General features: G+C 48.1%; 2 protein-coding genes across 4 annotated transcripts; one reads left to right on the forward strand and one right to left on the reverse strand.

Moving 5' to 3' along the window:
* Nucleotides 1-61: 61 nt before the first annotated feature.
* lim2.2 (lens intrinsic membrane protein 2.2) lies at nt 62-3,301 on the forward strand. Of its 2 annotated transcripts, none has more exons than XM_076991653.1 (5): nt 62-331; nt 1,522-1,755; nt 2,138-2,278; nt 2,765-2,899; nt 3,068-3,301. In XM_076991653.1, the coding sequence occupies exons 2-5, from the start codon at nt 1,581-1,583 to the stop codon at nt 3,139-3,141; spliced, it is 525 nt and encodes a 174-aa protein (XP_076847768.1). In that variant the 5' UTR covers nt 62-331; nt 1,522-1,580; the 3' UTR covers nt 3,142-3,301. The 2 variants fall into 2 exon arrangements, with proteins under 2 accessions (XP_076847768.1, XP_076847767.1); XM_076991652.1 differs by having other exon boundaries at nt 65-331; nt 1,531-1,755.
* Nucleotides 3,302-5,542: 2,241 nt separating this feature from the next.
* Nucleotides 5,543-18,052, reverse strand: LOC143493290 (GRAM domain-containing protein 2B). 2 transcript variants are annotated; one of them, XM_076991635.1, is made up of 12 exons: nt 17,893-18,052; nt 10,149-10,301; nt 9,943-9,997; nt 9,785-9,857; nt 9,122-9,225; nt 8,845-8,943; nt 8,507-8,647; nt 8,311-8,410; nt 7,990-8,070; nt 7,301-7,400; nt 6,608-6,715; nt 5,543-6,433 (listed from the first exon to the last, which is right to left on the reverse strand). In XM_076991635.1, exons 1-12 carry the CDS (start codon nt 17,982-17,984, stop codon nt 6,418-6,420), a joined length of 1,122 nt encoding a protein of 373 aa, XP_076847750.1. In that variant the 5' UTR covers nt 17,985-18,052; the 3' UTR covers nt 5,543-6,417. The 2 variants fall into 2 exon arrangements, with proteins under 2 accessions (XP_076847750.1, XP_076847751.1); XM_076991636.1 differs by lacking the exon at nt 17,893-18,052 and adding an exon at nt 10,925-11,151.
* Nucleotides 18,053-18,470: the final 418 nt, after the last annotated feature.

The following is an 18,470-nucleotide window of genomic DNA, read 5'->3' on the forward strand; positions in this document are numbered from 1 at the left end:
GTAGGGGTCAAAGGTCAGGACCACAGGCTACAGATTAAACAAGTCACGCTCGGCATTTCTGCGATGGCCAGACAAGAAGAGCCCGCCGAAGACTGGAGTGATTGTGAGGGAACCCTCGGGGGGCGTGGCCCTCAGACAGGGGGCGTGACCCTCCGAGAAGGAGGGGGATTACCTCACACCTCACATGCTGAACTGGATCGTCCCCCCTTTATTGTGGACCAGAACAATGCCAGTCGAGCAGCACAGGCGAACCAGACGGCAGGCGTGACCACGGCGGGAGTCGGCCGACGCCAGCGAGCTCCAAACCACCGGGCGGACCACCACCCAAACAGTGAGTGCCACTTCACCCAGCTCACCCCTGGGCCCACACGTCCTCTGGAGCGTTCTTACCAGAGCTCGTGGGGGGGGGTGGCGTACGTTTCGCAAGGCGTGAGACCTTAGGGCGTCTGCGTCCGCACGGGCACGGCCGTCGGGCTGGCGATCGGGTGATTGGACGGGAGGGTTGCGGGAGCCGTCGCCCGCGTGCCTTTGCGCACAAGTGTCTGGAGGGCGCACAAAGACCCGGTTTGTGCGCTCGGTGCCTCCGACACCATGCTCTTCCTGGGAGAATGGCCCTCTTATTTCACAGATGAATGTCGGATTGTAATACGCAGCGCAGTGGATCTGCCAAACACCGATGTTTACAGCATAGGGCAGACGCGTGTGAGAATCCAGGCGCACGGTGAAAATGCGCTGAGCGCAGCCGAGCTGTTCACATTTAATAGCACCTTATCCATCTGAAAAAGATTGGTGTTGCTAAGTGTTTGGAAGGTTCGTCCAATGGGGGGGGGGGGGGGGGGGGGGTCAACACTCATTTCACAGTAGCAGCTTGGCCAACATGGCTATGTGCCCCACAGCTGACTGAAGGCCAGATAAACATGTACAGGGAGTTTAACTGCACCTGCTGGTTGTTGATCATGAGAGACGTTTAGTGAAGGTCTGTAGCTGCGTGGGCCATTGTATTAAAGCATGGCATTTGTTTTAACACTTATTGAAATTGTCTTTACACTAGGATTTCTGTGTGGACAAGCTAAAAGGTGTCTTTTCTTTGATGTTATAAAGTTTGGTGTTGGGTAAAATTAACTTTTAAAAGTTTTTTTTAAGACCAACTAATTTCATTACTGGATTTGGCTCCTACTGTTTTAGGGTAATAGTAGTGAGATAATTAGAGATTCAGGCTGTACTGGTCTCAGGATCTCTGGTTGCAACTCTGGAAAACAGTGAGTTTATAAACATCAAGATAGGGGGTTATGGGCAGTTAACATCATAGATAAGAACATCTTTGAAAATTATTCTACAAACAAACCAACAGCTTCACACTGTTCCTGGAGGTAAAGAGCCAATCGAAATCATTTATCAATCATGGAATCCACTCTTCTAAAATTGTCACTTCAGCCAAAACAAAGCTGAACTAAAATGTTAAAAGCACAGTGTAGAAGATGTGGAAGTGGGTTAAACCGTAATTGTCCTGTGCCTGTTTTGGTCTCGCAGGAGAACCCTGAGCGTTGTGGCGGGACGCGGTGCCGGTCCTGTCCTTCACCATGTCCGGTCTGGCGGGCGGGGGCACGCTGTGTGCCATGGCTGCCCTCGTGCTCCTGGTCGTCTCCACGGCCACAGACTATTGGATGCAGTATCGCTACTCCGGGAACTTCGCCAATCAGGGCCTCTGGAGGTTCTGCATCAATCGCAAATGCCACGCCCACACGTTGAGTGTCGGTGAGCGTGGGGGAGGAGAAGGCAGTAAAATAGGGACAGGAATGTGACCAGCAGCCTTTACGTCGGCTTCTCAAAGATTTTAGATATGTTCTGACTCCTACAGAGTTCTGGCTCACCGGGATACAAACTAAGAATGTTGTTGCAAAAGCACATGTATATGTATTATGTATATGTATCCTCTCTGGATTACTAAATGAATAATGTAATACTAGGTTCAAGCCATCTACTTGCTTGGACAGTGTATATACATTGTTTTAATGGTTCTCTTGCTCACACACATTTCCAGTAAGTGTTCTTTACACAAAGCTAGGGTTACACCCAAGAAAGTTAGTCTGCTTGAGAGATTTGTGAAGTGTGCTTGCCGTGTCCGCCCACCCCACAGACTTCTGGGATGCCACGCGTGTGTTCATGCTGCTGTCCGTGCTGAGTTCCTTTGTCGCCGCCCTGCTGGGCCTGGGCACCCTCACGTCCTCCACCAAGAACAGGAGGGTGCGGTCAGGGGGCATCGCCTCACTGCTGGCCGGTAAGTGTGTGTGTGTGTGTGTGTGTGTGAGTGTGTATTAGTTTCCTGCATCTATAAAAATATGCAAGATCATGAGATTTTACGTTTGTTATTTTGGAAATACAGTATATATTTTGCAGAGAAAGTGTATTTAATAGATTTTAGAGTATGTCTTTAAATCTGAAATTAATAGGCGCTATTTAAATGTTGAGCTAGTTTTAGATGTTTATTTTTAAAGATTCTTGGGGTGTTACAAAATTTATTCATGAGATATGTGTTCTTAATAAGTTATAACCTACAGTATTCTCAAAATAGTCAAGATAATTTTTTTTTACAAGTCATAACAAGATCTAGAAGTTACACAGAAAAGCTGCACACACCATTTTTGCTTTTGCCTTTCATTTTTTCTGTATACCTATTTTATGTCACCACAGAAATTGCCAGCTGATCTCCTAAAATAATAATCATCGCCCGAGCTCCAGTGTTCGATGTGGTTTTATGTTGTAGGATTCCTTTCGCTGTTAGCTTTGGCAATCTACACTGGGGCGACCATTCACTTCTTTGGCCAGCGGTACATCAACTGGACGTTCTCGTGGTCCTACATCGTGGGCTGGATTGGACTTATTTTGGCGCTGACTGCTGGTAACTCCCCCCCCCCCCTCCCCAGTCCCACATAATTTCTCTCTGCGTAAAGTGTGTGGTGGGCAGGGAACAGTATGGATGTATCTCTGTGGAGTTCATTCAGACCCTGTTCTGCTCCTCTTCCTCTGAAATGTTCAGTATGTAGATCGAGTTTGTTCTTTATTTCAGGAATTCTCCAGCTGTGTGCTTACCGGAGGAAGATGTCTGAACGCCCCCGGCCCTCGGTCACTTCAGACAGCTGAAGTTCCCCTGGAGGATGAACTCTAAACTCCGCAGTGCTACAACCATTTCAGCTGCTGCAAAGTGACTTCAAAATCCTAAACTCTCAAGAGTGTTTGAATTCTGAAGAAAAAAAAAATGAAATGATGGATCTAGATTAAATAAAATATTTTTGGGACCGTTTCGTTTCGTGCTTCAACCTTCTCTGGCGTCTATAATAGCATCAAAAATGGTGTGTGTGTTCACGTGTTCGTGGTCTGCTTGGTGACTCGCCCTCAGTGTGTCATTTAATAATTGTCAGCACCAGTAGATGGTGCTGAAATAACTGGGTTGTACACATTAAGATTTTTCTAAGTACTATGTTGGAGATCCTTGGATGTGTATAGATCCAACATCAAGGTCTATACACACAGCATGAGACATTTGCTTGAATGCACTGGCTCACCCAAGGAGAGGCTACGCCTTCAAATCTTTCCTCTTTTGAGTAGAAGACAGCAAAATAATGACCCCTAGGGGGTAAAATAAAACCATTTAGTTTATTTGCATGGGGAATTTATTACATAATTTATGTAATAAAAAATCCCTGTGCAAATAAAACTCAAATATGAGTGTCGGAAGAACTCCCTGACAGTTCCCCTCTGAGATATTGGGTGAAGAACTGGAATGTACAGGTTCACTTGAACCAAAGACTAACGTGAAACTCAGGCTGGTTTGGTGGTGTTGCCATTAGTTAAACCCAACGTCTGTTATTGCTCAACAAAAAAACCATCACATCACTTTAAAGGTGTTACTGATAGACATCAACACCACTCATGATTTTCCCCAAAATTTGATTTATTCAAAGTTTCAATGCCAGTCTCACAGAGGTGGCTTTGGGTTGTACAGAATACAATAAATATATTAAAAGGGGATTCATTAACGACAAAATCAATACAAAATATTATTTACAAACACTCCAGTAGTGCAAAATAAACCGAAATGATAAACTCTGGATTCTCTTACTTGAAGATAATTCGGACTAGGGGTGGTGGTACTGATGTCCAAAGGGTTTTGACAGTTTATGTGCAATACTCCTGTGTTCTCAGGTCGGTCCAACAGGACAGACCTCGCAGGTGGAGAACTGCAACAGAGCAGCTTCATACAACACATTTTGGACTCAGATCATCTCCATCCAACCTGAAGACGGTGAGAAACCTCAGTGGGATGACAGACATGCACCCGTATCATCGGATATACAACACAATGGACCATATGGGTAGTATGTGCACAACGGTTGTACTTCATCGTATTTCTTCAGCAAAGAAAACCATAACAGAGGAATTATGGGAGTCAGAGAGGGAGAGTGAACGTTTCCTCTGAGCTGTTAGTTAGGCCACAGGTGTGAAAGACCAAATGTTAACATGAAACAGAAGTGAGTCAAAAGCAGAAGTCTCAAAGCACCTCGGAGTAGGGCCCTGTCCACACAGAGCGCTCCCCCACCGCACGCTTCTCATTACCCGCACCCGACACTACGCAGGACAGAGTCCCGACTGGTCCACACCGCCCACGGCTGTGCCGCCTCTGAAGGAACACACCCATCTTGGAGAACCGCTCGGTTGTCGAGCCCTTGCTGAGCAGAGTTGGGTGTGCGAGAGGAGACAGGACAGCTCAGGCACGGACAGCGCGGGACTAGAACCTCACCACAGAAGAGCAACAGCGTGGGCGAGAGCTGGTCACCACGTCACAATGTGAATTCCACACCAGACCGGTGAAACCAGTGAAATGTACCAGTGTACCAAATCTCACGGGTCTTAATTTGCGAACAGGTAGATATTTGGTTAAAAAGCCAATCTCAACCAGACAAAACCCAAAATCTCAAGCCACTTTAACACCGAAATAAGCTAATCTGCTCTGACAGCCAAGGGAATCTGGGTCCTGAGTGAGAGGTTGAATCCTGTGCTCCTAAACACCTGGCCCTGAGAACAAGAGGAGTTTGGTGTGTGAGGAGGACTGTCCAACACTCCAGGAGGGGTGGGGGGGCTGCCCAAACTGGGGGGCTGCCCCCGGCCCCCACCACACAGGCCGTCCCTTCACCTCCACTGGGAAAAGGACACCACCTCACTAGCAGGGTCACCACACCCACATACACACACTCTCCCTACGACACGTACACACTCAAACACAAATAAATTAATCATGCATATGTTGGACCTTCTATGTGTGTGAGTCAAGTATGTTCGGTTTGTTGCTTTGGGGTCTTTGAGTACCGCCGAAACAGACCAGCTGTGTCCAGCAGGTACCGACATGCAAAAGCACTTTCTTTCTTTCTTTCTTTCTTCCAGTTGAAATGGCTGCCTGCTCCAGTGCCTACATACAGCTCCAGGAACTCAGCGCCAGTCATACAGTTTAGGAAGTGGCCATCTACCCACAAACCAGTTTGTCCGCTAAAGTATAAAAAGCCCCATAGCAAAACAAAAGGCTTTAAAATGTGTGTTTTTTTTTTTTAAACCTGATCAGAAGGTTACTTGTGCATAGCAGATGCATACATCCAGTAATACAAAAGGGGTAAAGGGTTGACCACCAGGAGACCACACACACACACACACGCTCGCACGCTTAGAGAAATAACAAAAAAAAAAGAAAAAAAAGTGATTTGTTGAATCCTACCAGGGGGCAACACTTCAGGTGTTTGGTTCAAAAAGAGAACATTTTCAAAAATTATATTCACAAGAGGAGCTTGAGCTTGTTCCCATGGTATCAAAGCAATCAAGCTAATAGAAATGACTCAAATGAGAACGTCAAGGACAAAATGTGGGAAAAAGAAAGAAAAACAAAAGTAAATATTATAAAAATAAAATAACAGACAGCCGACAGAGCGGAGAAGCGAGTTGGAGGAGGAGTGTGAGGAGCAAAGCTGGGGTTTCCAGGGTGATCTTGTTAATTAGACTCCATGATGCGTGTCTGAAACACTCCTGGTGTGGAGCTCGTTATGGAGCAGGAGGGAGGTCACCCCCAGGTCACGCCCAGGTCACCCCCAGGTCACCTCCTGCTCTCACGTCTCCAGACGCCAGGCTGCTCTCTTTGGTTCCAGAGGGGGAAACAGGAGCGGGTCTTGTGACACACTCCCCAACATCCAGTGGCTTCTGGGCTTCCCGCTCCGCGTGTGGAAACGGTGGCCTGTGTTCCGCAAACGGACCTCCAGCCTTTCACGAGCACCGTGGGGTCTACTGGGATATGAGGGCTGTTGAATAATGGACTTCGGAGTGGACTTTTATTTTGGCAGGTCATCAGGACTCACCCGTCTCCTTTCACACGCATGGTTATGTGTCCTTGTACCTTCGTAGCATAACAAGAGAGGGTGTGAATTAAAATAAACTTGGTTGTTTATTTTGAGATTGAAGATTTCCAGTTAAAGGTGGGGAAGGCGGTTGTGGTGGTTTCATTAGCGCGTCCACTGGTGTCGCGTGCGTGCGTGCGTGCGTGCGTGCGTGCGTGTGTGCGTTTGCTCACCCGCTGTGCAGAGTGAATTCAGACAGAGCGCCCAGTGAAGACAGCTGCTCCTCCAGAGCCACGATACGCAGACCGATGTAGCCGGAGGACAACAGGAGCAGAACGACCCTGCAGACACAACGCAGCACGACGTTACAGTACAGCACACGCACACACACACCGCGCACACGCACACCGCACACACACACACACACACACCGCGCACACACACGCGCGCACACGCACAAACACACACACACACACCGCGCACACACACACCGCACACACACCGCGCACACACACACACACGCGCGCGCACACACGCGCACGCACACACACACCGCACACACGCGCGCGCGCACACACACACACACACACACACACGCCCGGCCTGAAGCACTCATAACACTGACATAAATATTCACACAGTCCAGAAAAACAGCATACCAGCTGTCAGTCAGAGAGCCAGTTAAAAACACTTTTTAAAACCAATTTCGACACATTTAATTGAAGTTACGTTGGGTTTTTGTTTCACTATCCAGATCACCTCAACACTGTGCTCTTTTAAACATAAATGGCTAGCAATACGATCCTGGGATTTTCTGACAGTAAACCGAAGACCATGTGTCTACCACAAAGCATCTAATGATATGGCGCAAATGGTGTTATATCCGTGTGTGTGTGTGTGTGTGTGTGTGTGTGAGAGAGACTCACAGCATTAGGTAGATAAGGAGGAGTGTGTTGAGGCTGGTGGTTTCTCTCTGGTTTACGAGTGATCTGGCCCGGTCAGTCACGCTCCACACCCACGACCTCCCTGGGAATAGTCACGCCATGAACAACCACTGCAGTGACTGCAATGACACATTTCTTTTGTGTGTGTGTGTATGTGTGTGTGTGGGGTTGTGTGTGTGTGTCTGTGTATTTGTGTGCGTGTGTGTGTGTTTGTGTGCGTGTGGTTTTGTGTGTGTGTGTGTGTATGTGTGTGTGTGTGGTTGTGTGTGTGTTTGTGTGCGTGTGGTTGTGTGTGTGGTTGTGTGGTAGTGTGCGTGTGTGTGGTTGTGTGTGTGTGTATGTGTGGTTGTGTTTGTGGTTGTGTGCGTGGTTGTGTGCATGTGGTTGTGTGTGTGTGTGTGTGTGTGTGTGTGTGTGTGTGTGTATGTATGTGTGTGTGTGTGTGTGGTTGTGTGTGTGTATGTATGTATGTGTGTGTGGTTGTGTGCGTGCGTGTGTGTGTGTGTGTGTGTGTGTGTGTGTGTATGTATGTGTGTGTGTGTGGTTGTGTGTGTGTGTGTGTGTGTGTGGTTGTGTGTGTGTGTGTGTGTATTTATGTATGTATGTATGTATGTGTGTGTGTGTGGTTGTGTGCATGCGTGCGTGTGTGTGTGTGTGTGTGTGTGTTTTACCTGAGTATTCCTCCGCCGGGCTCTCGTCTTCTTCTCTGAGTGTGCTCCTCCGGATGAAAGCGTGTGGATTGGACACCAAGCCTACAACACACAGGGTTAGGGTTAGGGTCCACCAGATCACACGCAGGGCACACGACAGCAAAGCACAGCAGGGTCTCCACAGGACCTCCCTGCAGGACACACAGGGGGGCGTGGCTCCCTGCAGGACACACGGGGGGGCGTGGCTCCCTGCAGGACACACAGGGGGCGTGGCTCCCTGCAGGACACACAGGGGGCGTGGCTCCCTGCAGGACACACAGGGGGGCGTGGCTTTTCTCTCACCTCCGTTACGGCGAGGAAGAGGTGGAGGTTGTAGCAAAAGCCCTGAGCTGGGTCCATCCAATTCCTCAAAGGCATCGGTCAAACTGGATTGGCTAGAGTTCTGCGCACACACACACACACACACACACATCAGTTAGTGCTCACCAACACCTACCACATTGCAGCCAGGGAGAGGCGGAGAGGTACCGATACTCACTGCCAGTTTGCTCTGGTCAAAACTGTTCTCAGCCAGGGACAAGACGGGGCTGCTGTTGGCGCTGGCGTTCTCCAGCAGGGGGCAGATTGAGTGCAGTAGCTTGAAGCAGCCCTCACGGTTCCGCAAAGACATAAACAAATACTGCAACACAAAAAAAACACGACAGCAACTCAGGACTCAGAGCCTGCATGATCCAGGAACGTACAGAAAGTTTTGTCCTTGGAAGACATGAGACGTATCATTACACATACTGATAACACTACACAATGCTTGTATGGTAGATGGTGTCAGTTTCACTGCAGTGTGTGTGTGTGTGTGTGTGTGTGTGTGTGTCTAACCTTCTCCCCCGCGTTGGTACGAATCGACAGGGCGTTCGGTACCAGCAGGGCAGTATTCTGCTTCTTTAGGACATGTATACTAGACACAGGTATCACCACCTGTAAAAACAGACACACGTATTTAACACACTTCCACACACATTCACTCAAACCATGTCTTTGTTTGTTTTTTGAGAAGGTCCTCTTGCGTGGCTTATGAAATATGCATGCAAGGTTTCGGATGTCTGCGACGGTGGGGATGGCTGTCGGGGGTCAGAAGGTCAGAGGTCAGCCTTACCTTGGTGGCTTTGAGAAGCACAGATGAGTGGAAGCACACGTTACTCTCCGTGATGTACACACGGCCGTGGTAGGGCACCTCCCTCTGCAGGGCACAGACGTAGGCTGGACACGCAACACACACGCAACACACAACACACACACACGCAACACACACGCAACACACAGTTCCACGGGTCAGTTATGTCTTCAAAAGTAAGAGCTCTCAGCCCAGTCTGGCGCAGAAGCCCCGCCCCCATCCTTCGCCCGTGTTATTGTTTAAAAGCTTTCGGCCAGTTGGGTCAAAGGTCAAATCAAATCAAATCAAAGTTTATTTGTATAGCGCTTTTAACAACTCAAGTTGTCGCAAAGCAGCTTTACAGGATTTACAAGGTTAACAATACTATGGGTCCAGAACCCTAATGAGCAAGCCAAAGGCGACAGTGGCGAGGAAAAACTCCCTATGAGGTCAGAGCTGACTCTGCAAACAACTTCGGGAACATGGGCAGTGCAGGACACACAGGTAGCCTTCGCAACGCGTGTTAGCTTAGCACGACGCCTACGCCCTTAGCACAGACGTGCAAATATAACACAAAGCCACAGATACACGATCTCGATATGAAAGATATGCATTGTGTATCTGATGCGGGCGCACACCCTTGGGCCGATCTGTAAGATCTCTCACCGTGTAATAGGTCTTCATTCTCCGGGATGTCAGGGAAGAGCTTGTGGAACGTCTTGTTGTGCTTCATGAAGCTCTGTGGGGGGGAGACAGCAGAAAGGTTTAAGAGCGGTGAACCCCCCCAAGTCCCCCCGAGGCCCGTCCACGCTAAAGCCACTTACGCTTCTCGAGTTGATGCTGTCAGTCCTGTCCAGAGAGCTGGTGAACGTCTGAGACCTGAAAGGTAAATAAAGAGGGGGACGTTCGGACGGCTCGGCTCGAGGCGGAACGCTGGAATTCTGCGGCGGGCCCGTGGGCGGGCGTTAGGGCTGGCTGTGCTGTGATTGACAGGTGAATGACGGTGCTGAAAGAGGGAGGGAGGGCTGACCTGGGCAGGGCCGGCCTGCTCGCGCTCTGGGCCTGCAGCTCCAGCTGGGCGTCCTCCAGGCTCATGGCCTTCCTGGCCTCCGCTTTCCTCTTCAGCGATGCCGTCTTGCCCTTGCGGAAGTGTGCGGGGGAGGCCCCGCCCTCTGCGGGGCAGCTGCGGGAGAGAGGCGGTACGTTAGCGGGGTGGGCGGAGCTAGCAGGAGGGAGAGCGCCAGCGTTAATGGGTCACGAGTGGCATCGGCTGAACCCGTCGCATTCAGAATCTGACAGCCAATCAAAACGTTTTCCTGTCCAGTTTTCAAAACTGATGAAGACAAATCAAGACATTTTTACAAGGGAAAAGCGTCCCTCTGTTCATGTGAGCGTCATCGTAAAACCCGTTTCATAGATCGCCCACGCATTCAAAGCAGAGATCTTCCAGAGATTAGTGATGAGACCGGTGACATAAAAAAACGTTTGTCCCATTATTTCCCCTTCAGTGACACACAATGAAAAATATGTCACCCAGATTGACAAACAAGAAACACACAATTTCAATCTCAATCACACACCTTATTACAGAAGAGATTACAAGTGAGATTACAAACTTTAGGAACACCCCCCACCCCTGCTCCCATTTCTGTCCATTAACCCACACAGTTTAGTTCTCAACAACACAGCAACTTAAGAAGTCTAAAACAGTGGAATAAATTAAAGAGCCCAGTCTACTCTAGTGTACACGCTGCTGAGCTGAGCGCAGCTGTTCGGACCGGACCACGGGGACGCTCTGTGCCATACCTGTACTCATGATTCTGCAGTCTTCTGGGTAATCTCAAACTCAGAGACCTATTCATAGCACACGATCCTTTAAGGCGAAAACAAGCGCGGGTCAGAACTCAAGCCATCCGTGGTGGAACTGGGCCTGCCAGCAAAACAGGTCTCTCCCCACAAACGAAAAACTAGCTGCAGAGGAATAAATTAAACAAATAAGCAGAAAGAGTCAGCACAGGTCGGGTCTTCCCCAATCTGCGCTTGTGTGCAGAGTGAAAGTCCTGTGTGGAATAGGCAAATTCTTCACAGGAGGAGGGAACTCGGCGGGTGTGACACCTTATGGTGTGATGTAATGAAACGCCTCCACCACACAAAGGACCGTGTGCAGGTATGCAGGTGAGGACTTGCTCAAGTCCCGCCTAGAAGGTCTTTCCTTCAAAGTGTGGCTCACGCACTCGGGGCAGATATTTGAGTCGGTGTCAAGGATGAGATATGTGGTGGTCTTGATTGCAAGTGAATTATACAGCAGCTTGATAAGAGACACGTGTCTCCAGGAGGTCCTTCAGGATGGAGTGTAGACTCTGTGGGGAGGAGGAAGAGAGGAGGGGGGGTCTGGCTTGAACTCCAGAGAGAGAGAGAATACCAACTCCCTGTAGGATGACTTCTGCCTCTTTCAGATTCTCTGAGCTGTGGGATTGAGAGCTTCAAGTAGACGTGTTGGACCTCCCCAGTGACGCCACCCGGCACCCCACCCCAGCACTGAGGCCGTCCGGCCCGGTGGGTGAGCTCTGTGCGCACAGTACCAGAATGGACAGCAGACAGGCGGTTTAAAGGAAGTGTTTGTACTAAGAAATCTATGTTTTATGAGAAGCGATTGCTGGATGGTGTTAGGCACTCGTGCCCAACCCAGGAGCTTATGTGAAATCATGAGTCACAAGATGATTTACAGTGTACTTGTATCACGCCACTTGTATCACTAGTGAAAACAGGAACAGGGTTGAGAACCTCATGGATCTAAAACGCGACCAGGTGCCCACAGACACCAGCATGTAATAACTTTCAGTCTCGATGAAACTTAGTTCGTTATTATAGTTTAAATGAAACTTTAATTTCACTGAAGTCCACGTTCCTTAGAAAAGGAAGAAAAGGTTCTTTCTGCCCGTGATGTAATCTTTCACTCAAATCACGTTCTGTTTTTGGGGCAGTAGACTTCAGTTTACTCGGATTTCATAGGTACATTCAGAAAACAGGCCATGAGAAACACAGGAAGGCGGTGACGAGTGTCCTGTACAAGAAATGCTACGTATCGGATGTTGGCGAAGAGAAAGAGCGAACGTGTTGAGAGCGTAGTGGTGAACATGACCTCTCCCGTGATGAAACCTGCATTTCACCCGCAACATCCTGGAACAACATAACCGACACTCTTCTGATCGTGGATGTAGCTCAGCAAGAATTTACAGAAAACAAACGGCCATCTTTGAGGCAATTTAGAAGAAAAAAGGAAAAGAAACAACACAGGAAACTACTACAGCAGTGTCATAACCACAACTGAAGGGTGAGGACATGCCTATTCAAAATCACAAAGCCCTTATGTATGAAGATTTCAATAATAAAAAAATTAGGCCATTTCCTGTCTCGTAGTCATTCAGGATGAATTGTGGCCGGATATAATACCACAATACAAATTAACACTGCCAATTGTCTACATTATAAATGTGACTCAGTGTCCGAAATCTGCATCACTATTCCAGGAAGGATGAGGAAATAGAATCCGTTTCTAATAGATGCCACCACCACCTGGTCTAGACCTGGTCTACCACCAAAACCTGCTGTACTGTCGCAGGGCACTTCAGAGGGGAACACCGCCATTTTAATGCCAAAGTCTCAACGTTCATAAAGACCAGCTCTTTCACAATCATGCATAGAGTCCAGCAAGCTCATATGAATTAATGTGTATATGATTAACCGTTCAGATTAGGACTTGTGCACATAATTTAGATTATAAAGGTCATCTAATGACCTACATAGAACTACAGTCAGAGCACTTGCTGAATATGATTATCAATTTATCAGTAATAAATCAGTCTGAAGTAAAAAAAAAAAGGCAAACTAAGAAGAAGCTGGATGCTGGCACAGGTGTAGATGTAGCAGGTGTAGATGTAGGTGTAGATGTAGCAGGTGTAGATGTAGCAGGTGTAGATGTAGGTGTAGATGTAGATGTAGCAGGTGTAGATGTAGCAGGTGTAGATGTAGGTGTAGATGTAGCAGGTGTAGATGTAGCAGGTGTAGATGTAGCAGGTGTAGATGTAGCAGGTGTAGATGTAGGTGTAGATGTAGCAGGTGTAGATGTAGCAGGTGTAGATGTAGCAGGTGTAGATGTAACAGGTGTAGATGTAGCAGGTGTAGATGTAGCAGGTGTAGATGTAGGTGTAGATGTAGCAGGTGTAGATGTAGCAGGTGTAGATGTAACAGGTGTAGATGTAACAGGTGTCTCTGGGCATCAATCAATCAAATCAATCAATCAAATTTTATTTATATGGCGATTTTTACAACAGTTGTTGTCATAAAGCAGCTTTACAAGTGCCGGCATCCACACAAACAAACATTTATTTTATGTAGCTGGTGCAAAGACCTTGATCCTCCAGCACACACTGACATGGAAAGAAGACCTGGAGAGTTTGATGTAGCCAAAACTACCAGTCCGGAGATCTTGTCCTCATGAGAGAGTGAGAGTAACAGCAACGTTAGAAAGGGAAGAGTAGACGCTACATTCACAGATGCCTGAGGAAATCCACCCGCCAAAGTTAAAGACTTCACTGGACTCACATGGAACCATGGTACGTACTTCCCTTATGTTGGGCCAAAGAGAGTCTCAGATTTGAACGCAGAATATCGTGCTTGTGTTGAATTAGCTACAGAAACAAGAAGCTTTCAACGCCAACGCCGTCTCACGTCTCGAACTACAAGGCAGCAGCTGTTGATCGCCCGTGCGAGCACGCACCCCCGACGCCACGCAACGCGAGCGGCTACGTGGAACATACCTCCCCACGTCCTCCTGCACCTCCTCCTCCTCCGCTCGCTCCGGACACGTCCAGCTCCTCACGCTCTCCATGGCCGTCGCAACTCGTCCGCACTTCCGCTCGTCTGCTGCGCTCTGAGGCTGGAGGAACGACCCTCGACCCCTTAACTCGTGACCCAGCGGGGACGCGGCACCGCTCCAAAGGTCTTTTATTTTATAGCCGTTAAAAAAAAAAAAAAACACTTTTATAGTTTGCCACGCGGCACAGAAAAAAAGTCACGGGATGATTTTGGCCAACCGGCCGCCAGCACAGCCGCCGTTTCCTTGGAAACAAGTGGGACGGGGCTGGGATCAGTGTGCGGTGGAAAACTACACACCATCCTTCACTTTCTCTAAACACCATCAAAGCAAAGCAGAGGAATGCAAAGAACACCACTCTGGGCAGAAAGGGGCAAACACAAAGGTCAGGCCTGCTGGCTCTCCCACAAAGCGTATGCTAATATCCTGGCCATCTCTCGTCAGAGGGCACTGCACAATAGACCATAAAAGTCTTAACAGAAAGCAAAAGGAACCACTAATAAGACAAGACGCTGGGAGTGCATTTTACAACATCTCTGTAGGCCTGATCAGATGTCCTTCGACAAGGAGCAAACTGGTCCTGGTTTAGACCGATTAAGCTTTTTGGACCAGTGAGGTCTCTTCTTTTCCACCTTGTAATGACAATTTGGAACTTAGCTATGCTGTGGAGTCCCTTAGCCCTTGTGTACACACACTGGCATATTAAAATGTTATATGAAGATATACACTCTGGAGTTCAGGATATTGATCAAAGAAACGTAGCTAGCAGCCCAGTCCCGCCTTAACTAAATAAGACTAAAGGTTGTGTGTTCTTATGGTAATGTCGCATGATTACTGCGAGGCTAAAATGTGGGCCAAAGCGCCTTAACTGCCTCACTGAACCTGAATCCAGACACTTGCTTGATGATCTTGCAGCCAAATGACGTGTCAGACCGCGAACTTCCACTTCACTCCGCTCACACGCCGATGAGTCAAACCGCTCTTCTGTAGGCCGTCAGAGTCTGCCCACCACACCGGTGGACTGGACAAACAGGAGGATTCTGGGATTTGGAGGCAGATGTGGTAATGGCGGACGGTCAGGCTGGCTAACACACTGCCCAAGCGATCACAGGAACATTAAACTACCGCTGCCTGTGACTAGCCGGCCAATATTGCCATGTCTGCATGTCCGTGTTTACTCTCAGTCACCGTTCACCTCGTGTACCCTCACAAGTGTTCCCTTCAGCCACGAGAGAGAGTGTACTGTGAAGTGGCCTGACATGGTATCAGCGGGGTCCATATCCATTTACCATCCCATGGAAGCATGAGGGCATTCCTGAAGGGTTTACGGGGCGACGGAGACGACGGGCAGGCAGGGACGGAGGACAAGCAGCAGTGTAATTTCAGCTCGCTCGCCGGGCCGAGACCCTCGAGGACTCCGCCTGCAAACGATCCTGTCCCAGGAAGACAACCTCTTTCGCAGAAAGCTCTCATGGTGAGATTACGTAAGGCACCCAGGGGGCGGAGCAAACCGTGCATTTACTCCATATGGAATAAGGTGTAACGGCAACCAGGACTGCGATAAACACCAGCCAGGGACAAAAAAAAAAACTGTACAAAATGGATCATGAATTACTGGAGGCACGGATGTATTGACTATATGTCCCTATTCTGACATGTATTTGTTATAAGTCTAAATTACTCTCTGATTGGTTCACAGTTTGGGTGGTCAGCTGGAGAACATTTCAAATGTGGATGCATGCCAAGTTCGCTGTTGTTGTGTACTGATATAAATGAAAAACTAATCTAGAGGCCATTAAAAAAGAGCCCTGTTTAATTACCCCGGAAAAAAAAAGAAAAAGAGTATGGCACTATACAAGAATGCATAACTGGGGTCACGGCCTAAGGAGCACGGCGGATATAATGGGCCCTATTTTAGCACTGCAAAGTGGTCCGACCAAACACCAATCGCCGAAGCCAAGCAACAACGTGCCACTTGTGGCCAGGGTCCAACCCACCAGCAGACGGGATGTTTGTGCGGGTCACGTGCGGCCCATGTATCACGCTGACTTCCTCCACCTCGCTGTGGGCACAGAGGAGCTCTTTCATCCCAACGTCCAACAATGCACTGGGCCCAATTCCCACCTGAATCTCGCATGATTCTGTTGGTCACACTGTTCTTACTCACAGCTATGAGGAACCATGTGTGCCACAACAGGTGATTGAAAACGGCTAAGAAGGAACTGGTAATAAAAATAAAAATCCTGATAAAGTATTAGTAATCACTTAAATGTGATGAGGACATTAAACAAGTGATTTTTATTATTATTATTTAAGAGACATGTTTGGAATTTCCTGTGTCATTATGTGCTACTGGCAAAAGAAAAACTTGGAGGGTTGACCTTTGACTCCAGTCAACCAACGCCTTAAGAAGAAATCGTTAGCATGCCATGGAGAAGGAGAGCTTTAAACGACACTTCCTCGTGCACGCACGGGTCTGAATCATTTGTGTGAGCGTGTAATAGGAACCTGCAATTTTGGTCCATAACATATAGCACAGAGTCTGTGATTTAGCTCCTGGACCTTCTCTCTCTGGAGCCAGCCAGGCTGTACCACATCAAACCTCTCACCCACCACACATAAGAGTCACCTGAGGTGTAGATACAAGATTCTGTTTCCCAGTCCTCATTTTGTGCACCCTTAACTATGCTGTTATACAAATCTGTAATAACTACCTTACCAATCCAGTGGCACACAAGTCCAACAGAAGGCATACGGGTTAAGAATTACTGTGGAGTCAGTTGTTTCTCAAAGTACCATGCACTTTAGCATTAGGACAGACCGCCAGTGAAGACACGGACACCTGGTTTTACACAGCTGGCCAACAGGCACTGCGTCAAAATAAGAGTGTAAAGTGCAACAAACACAGGACAAGCAAAGTTGAATCTATGTTCAAAGAAGCTTGTCCCCTCATCTGGAGAAATACCCGGCACTGTGACCCACTTGCAGGGCCTTTATTATGTAATGGCATGTAGTGCAGGTGGTAATTGGATTATGGCCACTGGTTTAAAACTGAACTGACATTTTGGTCGTGCTCGGCAGCAGAGAAAACAACCAACCAAGTCAATATTCACTTTTTCAGCAGTCAGAAGACACGGAAAGCTGTGCACAACCACTCGATTAGGTCTAACGTATTCTTTAAACACTTTTAACGTGTCTGTCCAAAACAGGACGGCCTTTATTTATGATGTACCACACAATAAGACAGACAATAATGGTTAGAGATGAGCTTTCACTAAGCATAATAAATGTATTTACACACACAGAGGTGATGATCTAGACAAATACCCGTGTTTAACACCTTTAAGGGCAGGACAGGGCAGTTACTGCTACAGGACCACGGTTCTGAGGAGTGTCCCATCATTTACACATCAACAAACAGCCAGGTCCATCTGCAGGTGACCAGAACACACAGACAGCAGCTACAGGTCAGCAGTCAGTACACCAGGTGTCACACTCGCAGGTAAACTGCACTTCTCCGGCGGCGGTACGTGGCCTGTGGACGTACACGGTCACGTGGAACTCGCCGTTACCCCGGGCAACGCCGCGCGAGCGAGAGCGCGCGCGCGAGAGAGAGAGAGAGAAAGAGAGCGCGCGAGCGCGCGCGCGCGCCCACCAGCCAGCCACACCGTTAGCGGTTAGCCGTTAGCTTACAGCGGGAGTGATGGGAGCGGATGTAGCGGTACATACACAAGTGAACAGGCGTTTCTGAGTTATGAGTGTTTGTTTCGTTTTCATTTGGAAGATAAATGAAACAGAAAGACGCGTTAATGTGTTAATTATTATTACAGGTGTGTTATGTGTGTAATGTCTAACTATGTCGCTGGTGGCCCAGTGAGGTCGGCGGCTGGACACTCACCTCTCCTTCATTAAATGCTTGATTCTGAATATTGCCTTCTCGTCGATCTTTCTCAAGAATGTTTTAAATCTCTCTCTCTTGTTTTCAAGCATTCTTCCTCCGGCCGGTCTCTGCTCGACACCCTCGCCTCGTCCCCGGGTTTGTTCCCCTCCTCTCCCCCCTACGCCATCCCCCGTGTGATCATTAAATGATACAAAATCGGACCAACCCCTCTCAGCCAATCAGGGCTAGACGACGGTTTGAAAAAAAACCGTCATGTCAGCGGCGTCTTCCAATTAGAGCGCAGCTCTCAAATTCTAGCTCCACCCATGACCTTTTATGGAAAAGGCACATGTCTATATCTCGTTCAGGATGGTCGCGGTTTGGGTGTGGAATAGGATATAATAGGATATAATAGGATATAGTAGATACACATCAGCGTACTTGTGTTTTTTTTGTCTTCTCATATATTGATATCATAGTCGTTTCATATTTAAATTGCCAGTATAAATATGGAGCGAGGACATATTGACCCAAAAAGCTAGATTAGTTTTGCTATCGAATATGTGCTATCAAATGTTTTCCTCCAGAGTATCTTA

The sequence above is a fragment of the Brachyhypopomus gauderio genome, unplaced genomic scaffold (genome assembly GCF_052324685.1).
Source record: "Brachyhypopomus gauderio isolate BG-103 unplaced genomic scaffold, BGAUD_0.2 sc84, whole genome shotgun sequence".
Taxonomy (NCBI): domain Eukaryota; kingdom Metazoa; phylum Chordata; class Actinopteri; order Gymnotiformes; family Hypopomidae; genus Brachyhypopomus; species Brachyhypopomus gauderio.